Raw genomic sequence first — 14,311 nt, 5'->3', positions numbered from 1 at the left:
CCGGGCCTATGATCACAGTGCACTTTTGAGGCATCGATAGAAGCGGTAGCCATTTACAGACTTATATTTATATGATACAATCACATTCTTATAGGATCACAGTACATAGGTTGTATTAAGTAGCCTGATATCCGTTAGCTATTGTGAAACAAATATAGCTAAATCTAATCTACAAAATTACCAGTACCTGAAAACCTAATATCCTCACTGCTATTGTAAACAAAGGGGTTAATTGCATTGGGGGGTTTGGAGTGCATGGCTGTTTAGGGGATATGATTGAGATTTGAGAATGAGTTTAACGGTTTTGGATCATGGTGATTAAGAGGTGAATTGTTTTTAAGCAGCTATTGCACTGTGGGTCTCAAGTTTAATGGTTCTGTTTTAGTGCACTACACTAAACTTTATTCTTTTACCTAGAGATTTAGCACATATTCTCCAAATGTTAATAGTGAGGGATAAGCCAGCCAGAAGCTACACTTTCCTGCAAAATATGTAGGTCTGTTCTTATTTTGACTCTCACACATGCTTTGTAAATGTGTGCCCCCATTTCATTCGTTCTGGAGCCAACCCTGGTTGGGGGTCTGGCAGTTTAGGAGTTAATGGTGGTTGAGGGACCAGCAGGGGGAAAATAGCAGCACTGCAGGTTATGGAGTCTTGCAGTGCTTATGGGGACTGTTACAGCTTGCAGTAATCATTTACACCAGTTTTTAAAAGGTGCTATTAACAGTTGATTATCAAGAGCATTTCATCCTATTATATAAAAGGCCAAGTGTGTTTGTCCGAAGCTGTCATGCGCAGTAGAGACAGCACGAGGACAAACACACCTGGCCTTTGCGATCCCTAACTGATCTGCGGCAGTGGTGGGCGTGACCGGGCATGATCGGGGGCCTGGACGGACGTGAAGAGGGCGTGGCTGGGTGTGAAGATCAATGAAAGGGGGCGTGGCCGGGCATAAAGGGAGCATGGCCGGGCGCAGTCGCTCGCAAAAGGGGAGAGAGATAAAAAGGGAGAGAGAGAGATGGGGGAGAGGGAGAGAGAAGGGGGAAAGAGAGAGAGAGGGGGGGAAGAGAGAGCAAAAGAGAGGGGGGAGAGAGAGAGCGCAAAAGAAAGTGGGAGAGAGTGCAAAACAGAGGGGGGAGAGAGAGCGCAAAAGAGGGGGGAGAGAGAGAGTGCAAAAAAGAGGGGAGAGAGCGCAAAAGAGAGGGGGGAGAGAGAGCACAAAAGAAAGGGGGAGAGAGAGAGCGCAAAAGAAAGGGGGAGAGAGAGAGTGCAAAAGAGAGGGGGAGAGAGAGAGCGCAAAAGAGAGGGGGAGAGAGAGAGCGCAAAAGATAGGGGGGAGAGCGCAAAAGAGAGGGGGGAGAGAGCTCAAAATACAGGGGGAGAGAGAGCAGAAGAGGGGGGATAAAAAGAGGGAGAGATACAGCAAAAGAGAGGGGGAGAGTGCACAAAAGAGAGGGGGGAGAACGCAAAAGAGAGGGGGGAAAGAGAGCGCAAAAGAGAGTGGGGAGAGAGAGCGCAAAACAGAGGGGAGAGAGATAGAGCGCAAAAGAGGGGGGGGAGAGAAAGCGAGCGCAAAAGAGAGGGGGAGAGAGCGCAAAACAGAGGGGGGAGAGAGCACAAAAGAGAGGGGGAGAGTGCAAGAGAGCACAAAAGAGAGGGGGAGAGAGAGAGCGCAAAAGAGAGGGGGAGAGAGAGCGCAAAAGAGAGGGGGGAGAGAGAGTGCAAAAGAGAGGGAGGAGAGCACAAAAGAGAGGGGAGAGAGAGCTCAAATGAGAGGGGGAGAGAGAGCAGAAGAGGGGATAAAGAGAGGGAGAGAGAAGGCAAAAGAGAGGGGGGAGAGTGCACAAAAGAGAGGGGGAGAGCGCAGAAGAGAGTGGGGAGAGAGAGCGCAAAAGAGAGTGGGGAGAGAGAGCGCAAAAGAGAGGGGGGAGAGAGCGCAAAAGAGGGGGGAGAGAAAGAGAGCGCAAAAGAGAGGGGGGAGAGCGCAAAAGAGAGGGGGAGAGAGAGTGCAAAACAGAGGGGTGAGAGAGCGCAAAAGAGAGGGGTGGAGAACGCAAGAGAGCACAAAAGAGAGAGGGAGAGAGCGCAAAAGAGAGGGGAGAGAGAGCGCAAAAGAGAGGGGAGAGAGAGCACAAAAGAGAGGGGGGAGAGAGCGCAAAAGAGAGGGGGAGAGAGAGAGCGCAAAAGAGAGGGGGAGAGAGAGCGCAAAAGAGAGGGGGGAGAGAGAGCTCAAAAGAGAGGGGGAGAGAGAGAGCTCAAAAGAGAGGGGGAGAGAGAGAGCGCAAAAGAGAGGGGGAGAGAGAGAGCACAAAAGAGAGGGGGAGAGAGAGTGAGAGCGCAAAAGGGAGGAGGGAGAGCGCAAAAGAGAGGGGGAGAGAGAGAGCTCAAAAGAGAGGGGGAGAGAGAGCAGAAGAGGGGGGATAAAGAGAGGGAGAGAGACAGCAAAAGAGAGGGGGAGAGTGCACAAAAGAGAGGGGGAGAGTGCAAAAGAGAGTGGGGAGAGAGAGCGCAAAAGAGAGGGGGGAGAGAGCGCAAAAGAGAGGGGGGAGAGAGCGCAAAAGAGAGGGGGGAGAGGTGCAAAAGAGAGAGGGAGAGAGAGTGCAAAAGAGAGGTGGAGAGAGCACAAAAGAGAGGGGGGAGAGCACAAAAGAGAGGGGAGAGAGAGAGCACAAAAGAGAGGGGGAGAGAGAGAGAGCGCAAAAGAGAGGGGGGAGAGAGAGCGCAAAAGAGAGGGGAGAGAGACGGGGGAGAGAGCATAAAATAGAGGGGGGAGAGTGCAAAAGAGAGGGGGTGAGAGAGAGTGCAAAAGAGAGGGGGGAGAGAGAGAGTGCAAAAGAGAAGGGGAGAGAGAGAGCTCAAAAGAGAGGTGGGAGAGAGAGTTCAAAAGAGAGTGGAGAGAGAGAGCAAAAGAGAGGGGGGAGGGAGAGAGAGAGTGCAAAAGAGAGGGGGAAGGAGAGAGCGCAAGGAGTGGGACCGCTGTACTGCAAAAAAATGGCCCGTCTGAACGGGCTTTAGGACTAGTGTGCAATAATAAGATAGTAGTGACAATGTAAACTGCCTAACACACTAACAAGCACATCCCATTGTAAGTATGGGGCATGCTGGTTTAAATGCAAAAATGACATGCTCTAAAGTATCTAATGAATTAGATTATGTAATGTTTGCATCCGAATGTCTCTAAGTATCCTACAGGAGTCATTTAGCCAAACTAAACACTGATATTACAGGAAATGCTCAGTTATACAACAAAAGATCAAGGGCAAGAAAGGGACTTACAAATAAAATGCCTCTGTCTCATTCAAACATAAATCTATACACCCAGGAGACCACTTACTTAAAAGAACATAATCTCTTATTTTCAAAAGAGTTTATTTGACCCTAAAAATAGCACACGGAAAATGTAACAACTGCAATTTATTAATCTATTGCACATAAGTATGAGGGGGCTGACACTGAGGCCTCTATTTATCAAACCGTCAACCGCAAATACGCTGGAATTCCGCAGCGTAATTGTGGAGAGCTTGATTCGCCTTATTTATCAAAGGCTACAGACCGGCAAAAGTAGAATTTTGTGACGTAACATACGATCCGCCGGTCTAAGTCCGACACAGATCGATGCTTACATCACTACAGATGTTCTGAATGCAAATTCGGCACTTTCTGACTACTTTTGCTAGTTATCAAATAACTACCAGGTACGCTCGCAGCTATTCTGGCCCAGCGTACCTGGTTTTCAATCCGCCACTCTGGAGGCGGCGGATGCCATAGGAATCAATGGGAGTCTGAAAGCAGCGAAAGCTTATGTTTGCTGCTGCCCGATATCCCATTGATTCCTATGGGAGAATAAAAGTTATGTTTACACCTAACACCCTAACATGTACCCCGAGTGTAAACACCCCTAATCTGCCGCCCCCTACAATGCCGCCACCTACATAATGTTATTAACCCCTATCCCGCCGCTCCCGGACCCCGCCACAACTAAATAAACTTATTAACCCCTATCCCGCCGCTCCCGGACCCCGCCGCAACTAAATAAATTTATTAACCCCTAAACCGCCGCTCCCGGAGCCCGCCGCCACCTACATTATACTTATTAACCCCTAATCTGCCAGCCCCTATACCGCCGCCACCTACATAAAGTTATTAACTCATATCCTGCCGCTCCCGGAGCCCACCGCAACTGAATAAATGTATTAACCCCTAAACCGCCAGCCCCCCACATCGCCATAAACTAAATTAACCTATTAATCCCTAAACCTAACAACCCGTTAACTTTATATTAAATATTAACTCATTCCTATCTTATAATAAATTTAAACTTACCTTTAAAATTACATTAAACTATATTAAACTATTAATTAACCTACCCTAACTGTTATAATAAAATTACATTAAACTATATTAAACTATTAATTAACCTACCCTAACTGTTATAATAAAATTACATTAAACTATATTAAATTACTAATTAATCTAACCTATTATAATAAAATTACATTAAACTATATTAAACTATTAATTAACCTACCCTAACTATTATAATAAAATTACATTAACTATATTAAATTAATAATTAATCATTTAAATATCTGTAATTTGTTTTTTATTTTCTGTAATTTAGTGTTTGTTTTTTTGTACTTTAGCTAATTTAATTTAATTTATTTAATTGTTGTTAATTTAGTTAATTTATTTAATTGTAGTGTAGTGTTAGGTGTTATTGTAACTTAGGTTAGGTTTTATTTTACATGTACTTTTGTATTAACTATTAGTTATATTGTAGCTATCTTAGGGTTTATTTTACAGGTAAGTATTTAGTTTTAAATAGCAATAATTTATTTAATAATATTAATTTTTATTTAGATTTATTTAAATAATATTTAGGTTAGGGGGTGTTAGGGTTAGGTTTAGGGGTTAATACATTTAGAATAGTGGGTGCGACGTTGGGGGCGGCAGATTAGGGGTTAATAAATGTAATGTAGGTGGCGACGGTGTAGGGGGCGGCAGATTAGGGGTAAAAAACAATGTAGGTGGCGGTGGGCTCCGGGAGTGGCGGTTTAGGGGTTAAGAAGTTTATTTCATTGCGGCGGGGTCCAGGAGCGGCGATTTAGGGGTTAATAACTTTATTCGAGTTGTGGTGGGCTCCGGGAGCGGCGGTTTAGGGGTAAAACAGTATAGTATAGTGGCGTTGTTTAGTGAAAGTATACCAATAAAGCTGTGAAAAAGCCGAAGAGCAGCGAGATCGATGACTGCTAGTTAACAACAGTCCGCCCCGTACTTTGTGCGCGGCTTTTTAACAGCTTTTTTGGTAACTTTGGAGAGCGTATTCAGGTCTGCGGCAGCGATGTTAGGCAATCTTAGGCGAGCGTATTGGTGCCGTTGAATGCAAGTAAGTTGACGGCTTGATAAATAGAGGCCTGAGTCTCTTTCCCAGCTAAAATTAAAACTGAGCATTAGATCAATTATTTAAAAAAGAAGAGGCTCCTTTTTCAAATGAGGAGTGATGTGACCCTCTAAGAGAAACTGCACCTCCCTCTCTACCAAATATAAACCAAAACACACAGCTGTGACATCACATTATCAACAGCTTACATTATTCAAATATGGAATACAAAACTCTTTGTATATGATATAATATACAATCATATCTGATGGTATATGAGTTGATGTAAAAATGACAATTACTGATCTTGCTAGATAGCTGCATTAAACTAAAAATATAAAGTGGGTGCTTAAACTGTAAATATATATTTATCTATCAAAATTATATACATATTTTTTAGTAGACAACCCAAGGCATTGAGCTAGGCCCATTTTGTTATATTTCATGCCACTGTTTTGCTGCCATATGGGATCATATAAAAAAAAAATTGTTAACTTTTTCACAAACTTTGGGTTTTCTCACTGAAATTATTTATATACCATGTGTGCAGTTATAACAAAAATCGATGTAAAAGCTTCTCTGGGGTCCCCTTTATTCAAAGATTGAAGACATGCATGGCTTTGCCAATACTTTTCGGAAATTAGAATGCCAATAATTGGAGCTGTGCACCATACTTCTTAAATTCACGGCAGTGAAGGGGTTAATTAGTTAGCTGGCAAGGGTTATAGTATACTAGTGTAAGGATTACCCTCCCACCTGACACCTTCCACCTCCCTGATCCCTTTCCCCACCACCACCCATACTCTTTCCCCACGATTGTGCCAGTAATACGTTTTAAAGCTTTTATATTTTTGAAAAAAATGTATTTGTAATATTTCTTTTCTGCAATGTAGGATCCCCCCTTACCATTCTACCTCCCTGATCCTTCCCAAACAGCTCCCGCCCTCCTTCTGGTGTCCGCCATCTTAGATACTGACAGCTGTCTTACTGCACCCAGTTTAGGAATAAATTAAAATGTATTTTTTTTTTTTTTTTTTTTTTCTGTAGCGTAGTGGTCCCCCCCCTCCCTGCAATCACCAAAGTAGGGCCCCCCAAACTAATTCCCTATGTTTCTGTAGTGTAGCAACCCTTTCCTCCCTTTCCCTTCCATACTTTATTTTCTGTAGCGTAGGGCCCCTCACACTCCTTCCCAGTAACTCCCATACTTTCTTAAACGGATACGGAACCCACATTTTTTATAATTCAGATAGAGCAGCAATTTTAAGCACCCTTTTAATTTACTTCTAATTTATCAATTTTTCTTTGTTCTCTTGGTATCTTAATTTGATAAAGTAGGAACAAGCTGGCCCATCATTGGTTCAGCGCCTGGGTAGCACTTTCTGATTGGTGGCTAAATGTAGCCCTCAATCAACAAGTGCTACCCAGGGTTCTGAACTAAAAATGGGCCAGCTCGTAAGCTTAAATTCCTGCTTTTTCAAAGAAAGATACCAAGAGAACGAAGAAAAATTGATAATAGGAGTAAATTAGAAAGTTGCTTAAAATCGCATGCTCTATCCAAATCATGAAAGAAAAAAAAATGTGGGTTCAGTGTCCCTTTAAACATACTGTTTGTCTGTGTTAATATTATTATTAAAGGGTCATGAAACCCAATTTTTTTCTTTCATGATTTAGAAAGAGCATGTAATTGTAAACAACTTTCTAATTTACTTCTATTATCTAACTTGCTTCATTTTCTTGATATTCTTTGCTGAAAAGCATATCTAGATATGCTCAGTAGCTGCTGATTGGTAGATGAACATAGATGCCTTGTGTGATTGGCTCACCCATGTGTATTGCTATTTCTTCAAAAAAGCATATCTAAAGAATGAAGCAAATAAGATAATAGAAGTAAATTGGAATGCTATTTAAAACTGTATTCTCTTCCTGAATCATGAAAGAAAATATTTGGGTTTAGTGTCCCTTTAAATCACGAACAGCTTACATGTTTGCGGCCTCCTTGAAAACTGTTCTCCGGCTGCCTATGATAAAGATTAGTTCAGACTAAACCCCTGCTGGAGCATCTGTCACTGACCTTTGCTTGCCTTGCTGGAAGCTGGCGCACATACAGAGAAGAAGGCACAGAAGACACAAGCAGACACCCACAATGATGCCGGTCACAGAATTCATATCCAGGACATCTGCTGGGGACAAATTAAGTTAATAAACCTGAGCAGCCTGAGAAAAGTACTATAAATTGCTTACTAATTTGTTAGTGATTATATCTCCCTTCCTTCATCCTTCTATTAGGCTTTACTGGTATTTTGTGGAATATGGAAGAAAACCTCTGATGTAAAAGGTAGGGTTTATTATTAGGTTAAGAATGTGCAAGTACAGGCAACAATATAAATGGAGATGGACATGAAATGAGAAGAAACATGAGCCTATATTACATTCCAACTGTAAATTTAAAGGGACAGACCATTTAAAATGTAACTTTTATGATTCAGATTTTGCAATTTAAAAACAAATTCCAATGTACTTCTTTTATCAAATTTGCTTCATTCTCTCTGTATCCTTAGTTGAAGAATAAACCTAGGTAGGCTCATGGGCATGCAGGTTGTCTTTAGTACTCTTTGGCAGCAATACTTGCAACAATGTATAACACTTACAAGCATTGTTGCAGATACTGCTGCCATTAAGTGCTAAAGACCTATGTTTACTCTTCAACTAAGGATACCAATGAAAAGAACCAAATTTGACGGTTCTCTAATCAAACCCTACAAGGTAAATTTTGACTTCACTGTCCCTTTAACTACTGGTAGTAACAAAACAAAAATACATTCAAGTTAGGTTTAAAAATTGAATATTATTTTGCCCATAGAGATAATACCTGGAAGTCTTGGTGGCAATGTCTCAACTTCTTTTACAGCGCTATATGGTCCCCAGCCTGACACTGTCTTTGCTCCCATCTTGAAAAAATATTTGGTCCCACTTTGTAGTCCGTGTACCTCTATACTAAAAACATTACCTACAAAAGAAGATGCTGCACATGTTACTGCATTGGCAGGTCTATCACTCACCATCATAATAATATAACCGTGTAATAAACATAATGTATGTCCTGTGATTTTTTTTCACAGCAGGATTGTTTTTAACATATAACACTTTGATTAATATATCATACCTTCTCTGGTAAGAAGAGTCCACATCTCATCTGGGTAGCTGATGTTAGTGCTGTACATTATTAGGTACTGCACAATGATACCATTAGATTCCACAGGGGGGCGCCAGTGCACCTGAACAGAAGTCTGGGAAACTGGATGTAGCACCAAATCAGCAGGAGGGGAGGCGGGTCCTTGGGGAGGAAGGCAAAAGTTAGTAGTCAGTGAGTTATCTGTAACTTTATGGTGGTACAGGGCAAGGCTGCAACAAAGGTATCACTGTCAGTTATACAAGTTGCTATATAAAAAAATCAGAGATAGGAAAAGGATTTTGGTTGTGCAGTTCCTCCCTCTACACACAGAAAACACAGTCATGATCAGTTTTACAATATGATACCACTCCAATGGGCTAGGTCCACTAAGTCTTGACCAGATTAGCAAGAGTTCATTCTAGATAATGATTCTCTACTCTCTGGTCTGGTGAGATTACCTATGAAGTCTCGTTTGTACTGAGAAGACGCTTAGAGAATTTTAGAAAGGTAGACATTCTGTTTCTCGCTATACAGGGCTCTAGATGTGAAGGACAGACACACACATTACCATATAATGCTAAAAACATAATAAAGGGACAATGAATTCAAAATGTCATTCCCAATAAAAAGATTACAAGTGGAGAGCAATTGATAGAGCACCTTGCTTAAAGAATAACACACTTTCTGGTACTGCTAGTGGATGGTTACACATTTTAACTAAAGCCAAACCAAAACATTTTTCTTTCATGATTCAGATAGATCATGCAATTTTTAATAACTTTCTAATTAAAGGGACAGTCAAGTCCCAAAAAAACTTTCATGATTTAAATAGGGCATGTAACTTTAAACAACTTTCCAATTTACTTTTATCACTAATTTTGGTTTGTTCTCTTGGTATTCTTAGTTGAAACGCTAAACCTAGGAGGGTCATATGCTAATTTCTTAGACCTTGAAGGCCGCCTCTGCATTTGACAGTTTTTCACCACTAGAGGGCGTTAGTTCATGGGTTTCATATAGATAGCATTGAGCTCATGCACGTGAATTTACCGAGGAATGAGCACTGATTGGCTAAAATGCAAGTCTGTCAAAAGAACTGAAATAAGGGGGCAGTCTGCAGATGTTTAGATACAAGGTATTCAGAGAGATAAAACGTGTATTATTATAACTGTGTTGTGTATGCAAAACTGGGGAATGGGTAATTAAGGGATTATCTATCTTTTAAAACAACAAAAATTCTGGTGTTGACTGTCTCTTTAATTTCTATGTTGCAATTTGTTTTGTTCTCTTTCTTTCCTTTGTTGAAAATAATACCTAGGTAGGCTCAGGAGCATGCTTATTGCTGGCTGCACATATAAACACCTTGTTATTGGCTTTCAGCGAGCTCCCAGTGGTGCATTACTGCTCCTTTAACAAAAGATACCAAGAGAATGAAGCAATTTTGCAATATAAGTACATTGGAAAATTGTTCAAAATTGTATGCTCTGTCTGAATAACCAAAGAAAATCACAATACTTTTAACAGATAGCACAGGGAGCAGTATTAGCATGCTCATTGCGCTTGTATTATTGAACACAGCTGTAAAATTTAGTACTTTTTAAGACCAGAAGTAAACCATAATTATTATTAGTTTTGCACAGAACTGCAGGTAGAACTCCACTACCTGCGCACTATTTTTGCCTGTTTTTCCTGTAATATAACTTGGAAAATGTCTGTGTTTCCACTTCCCCTGAGAGGCTTGAGTGCATTTTAGGGAATGCAAAATATTGGCTTTCCTTAAGGGACACTGAACCCAAATTTTTTCTTTCGTGATTCAGATAGAGCATGCAATTTTAAGCAACTTTGTAATGTACTCCTTTTATCAAATTTTCTTCGTTCTCTTGTTATCTTTATTTGAAAAAGAAGGCATCTAAGCTATTGTTTTGGTTAAGAACCCTGGACAGCCCTTGTTTATTGGTGGGTGAATTTATCCACCAATCAGCAAGAACAACCCAGGTTGTTCACCAAAAATGGTCAGGCATCTAAACTTACATTCTTGCTTTTTCAAATAAAGATACCAAGAGAATTAAGAAAATTTGATAATAGGAGTAAATTAGAAAGATGCTTAAAATTGCATGCTCTATCTGAATCACAAAATAAAAAATTTGGGTTCAGTGTCCCTTTATTGCTCACTATTGATTGGTTCATATGAACAGCATACTTTTCTAACAAAATTACAGTTTTAATTCCCTTTTAACATTTATTTTGCATGTTTATCTTTTACAATGCAGTGAATAATTTCTGATGCATAAATGAAAAATATATTATAATCTCCAGCTATAGCTATACTTAGTATCTCAGCAGGGCACGCAATTTGGTTTATTACAAATACATGTTATTTGCTGTACAGATACTCATCGACTTACAACCTATGCGACTTACGGCCATCCGTACTTAAGACCATGTATCGTACTGAAGGCCGTGCTTGTGCTGAAGGCGGTTCTTGTGTGTGGCCGTACGAGAGTGACTGGTGCAGCAGCCTTTGTCACACCATGTCACAGTCCAAAAGACCTGTAATGTGTAGCGGCAGAGCTACAAAGAAGCAGAGGAAAGCTTTTGATTTGGAGCTAAAAATGAAAATCATAATGCAGTATGACGAAGGTAAAAAAGTGAATGCGATCACGCGTGATATGAAACTGTCATATTCTACAGTTTCCACGATTATTAATGACAAGGAATGCATATGTGAAGTTGAAAAAGATTCCATACCAATGAAATCAACAATAATATCAAAACGACGACAAGGACCCATTCATGAAATGGAGAAATTATTAATGTTGTGGATAGAAGATCAAATACAAAAACGTACACCCAAGCCTTCTAACAATTGAGATAGAGAGGCTGATTTATGAAAGGTCTTGCGGACCTGATCGACAGTGCGGATCAGGTCCGCAAGACCTCGCTGAATGCAGACAGCAATACGCTCTCCGTATTCAGCATTGCACCAGCAGCTCACAAGAGCTACTGGTGCAACGCTGCCCCCTGCTGACTCGCGGCCAATCGGCCACCAGCAGGGAGGTGTCAATCAACCTGATCGACTTGAATTGCAGCGATTCTTTAGACCGCTGCTTTATAACTGCTGCTTCTTCAGACTCGCCAGAAACACGGCCCTTCAAGCTCCATACAGACCTTGATAAATGGGCCTCAAAGGCTAAAAACGTACACCCAAGCCTTCTAACAATTGAGATGAAGGCTAAAAACGTACACCCAAGCCTTCTAACAATTGAGATGAAGGCTAAAAACGTACACCCAAGCCTTCTAACAATTGAGATGAAGGCTAAAAACGTACACCCAAGCCTTCTAACAATTGAGATGAAGGCTAAAATCGTACACCCAAGCCTTCGAACAATTGAGATGAAAGCTAAAAACGTACACCCAAGCCTTCTAACAATTGAGATGAAGGCTAAAAACGTACACCCAAGCCTTCAAACAATTGAGATGAAAGCTAAAAACGTACACCCAAGCCTTCAAACAATTGAGATGAAAGCTAAAAACGTACACCCAAGCCTTCTAACAATTGAGATAAAGGCTAAAAACGTACACCCAAGCCTTCTAACAATTGAGATAAAGGCTAAAAATGTACACCCAAGCCTTCTAACAATTGAGATAAAGGCTAAAAACGTACACCCAAGCCTTCGAACAATTGAGATGAAGGATAAAAACGTACACCCACACCTTCTAACAATTGAGATGAAGGCTAAAAACGTACACCCCAGCCTTCTAACAATTAAGATGAAGGATAAAAACGTACACCCCAGCCTTCTAACAATTGAGATGAAGGCTAAAAATCTGTTTGAGACTTTAAAGGAGAAAGCTGGTGAGGATTACAAAGAGAATTTTCAGGCAAGCACTGGATGGTTTAAACATTTTAGAAAAAGATTCAGTCTGCATAACGTGCGAGTTTCAGGAGAAGCAGCAAGTGCAGATTCAGAAGCCGCTGCAAAGTTCATTGACACTTTGAATGAATTAATCCAAGAGGAAGGGTATTTACCTGAACAAATATTTAACGTCGATGAAATGGGTCTGTTCTGGAAACGGATGCCCGAGTGCACATACATTCACCAAGAAGCAAAAAACATGCCGGGATTTAAAGCATTCAAGGATCGGGGCCTCCATTACATATGCAGCGTCGCCCGCAAAATCCTCCGCCGCCAGATTTTACGCGATTTTGATATTACATATACTGCGTAGCATACAAGTTACGTGCGTATATTTCACTCTTCAGACGTATTTTTTTTTACCCATAGACTAACATAGAACAGCCGCGCAATTTGGTATCCAATATACAGTGTAAGGACTTACGCGCTCAGAATTCAGAGAATCTACTCCATTCTTATCTCGCCACAAATTGCAGGCGCAGTAACCCTTGCACTTACTAAAAAAGCAACGTAACTCCCTGAAGGTCTAACAAACGCATGCACAATCACATACATATCAGCCGCAAATCTCAAACAGTTAAACCTCTTCTAAGCATTTATTATTCCTGCCCCTGCAAGTGTTTCAAACCAATCACAAACAGCACAACCTCTCACCTGCAGCCTTAAAACACATGGGTTTATATATGAATTTTGAAAAGCTAATTACGTGTCGCATTTATATTTGAAATCGCGGTTCATTTTTACGAGTGTTAGCCTAATTTGCATAAAACTACTCTTTATTGACACTTTCCGTGGACAAAATACTGGCGTAAGTTACTTACGACGACTGAAATGTGTATTTGCGCACATTTCAGAAGATCGCCAGTTTGTCCTACTTACGCCAGTTTAGCATCTAACGGCGCAGTATATGTAACACCCCGATGTGCGAGGTGAAATTACGGCCGGCGCAGGTTCCTACTCTTGCGCCGAAACCTGCGACATATATGTGATCGCGCCCTGGGTAAACTTGTTACTTGGAGGTAACGCTGTTGGTTTTAAGCTTAAAGGGACACTGAACCCAATTTTTTTTATTCCGTGATTCAGATAGAGCAGCAATTTTAAGCAGCTTTCTAATTTACTCCTATTATCAATTTTTCTTCATTCTCTTGCTATCTTTATTTGAAAAAGAAGGCATCTAAGGTTTTTTTTGGGTTCAGAACTCTGGACAGCACATTTTATTGGTGGATGAATTTATCCACCAATCAGCAAGGACAACCCAAGTTGTTCACCAAAAATGGGGCGGCATCTATACTTACATTCTTCCATTTCAAATAAAGATACCAAGAGAATAAAGAAAATTTGATAATAGGAGTAAATTAGAAAGTTGCTTAAAATTTCATGCTTAATGTGAATCACGAAAGAAATATATTTGGGTTCAGTGTCCCTTTAAGCCATTTCTTATCTATCCCTCAGAAAACCTGCGTGCATTTAAAAACATTAATAAGCACACGCTGCCTGTGTATTACCGGTCAAATGCTAAATCCTGGATGAATCAGGCATTGTTCACAGATTGGTTTGTTAACTGTTTCATTCCCTAAGTTTGTGATTTTAGACAATGCACCTGGCTATCCACCACACCTGGGTGACCTTCATCCTGATGTAAAAGTGGTTTATATGCCACCCAACACAACACCACTCATTCAACCGATGGACCATGAGGCAATTGTCACGTTTAAAGCATACTACCTCAGATCTACATTCTCCCAAGCCATAGCTGCTACAGATGCTGATGATGACACAACATTGCGTGATTTTTGGAAAAGTTATAACATTCTTTAGTGCATAAAAAATGTTGCAGCAGCGTGG

General features: G+C 40.9%; 1 protein-coding gene across 2 annotated transcripts in view; it reads right to left on the bottom strand.

The window, feature by feature from the left end:
* The window catches only part of IGDCC4 (immunoglobulin superfamily DCC subclass member 4), a 149,079-nt gene that overhangs the window by 20,050 nt on the left and 114,718 nt on the right, over nucleotides 1-14,311 (bottom strand). The window contains exons 15-17 of one of the 2 annotated variants that reach the window (XM_053718539.1): nucleotides 8,544-8,714; nucleotides 8,250-8,387; nucleotides 7,452-7,560 (exon numbers count right to left, since the gene is read on the bottom strand). In XM_053718539.1, the coding sequence (XP_053574514.1) occupies nucleotides 7,452-7,560; nucleotides 8,250-8,387; nucleotides 8,544-8,714 (418 nt within the window). The remainder of the gene's footprint in view (nucleotides 1-7,451; nucleotides 7,561-8,249; nucleotides 8,388-8,543; nucleotides 8,715-14,311) is intronic. The other variant, XM_053718540.1, reaches the window with a different exon arrangement.

Source organism: Bombina bombina, chromosome 6 (assembly GCF_027579735.1).
Source record: "Bombina bombina isolate aBomBom1 chromosome 6, aBomBom1.pri, whole genome shotgun sequence".
Taxonomy (NCBI): Eukaryota; Metazoa; Chordata; class Amphibia; order Anura; family Bombinatoridae; genus Bombina; species Bombina bombina.
The sequence above is the reverse complement of the archived record's forward strand: the minus strand, read 5'-3'. Positions and strand labels throughout refer to the sequence as shown.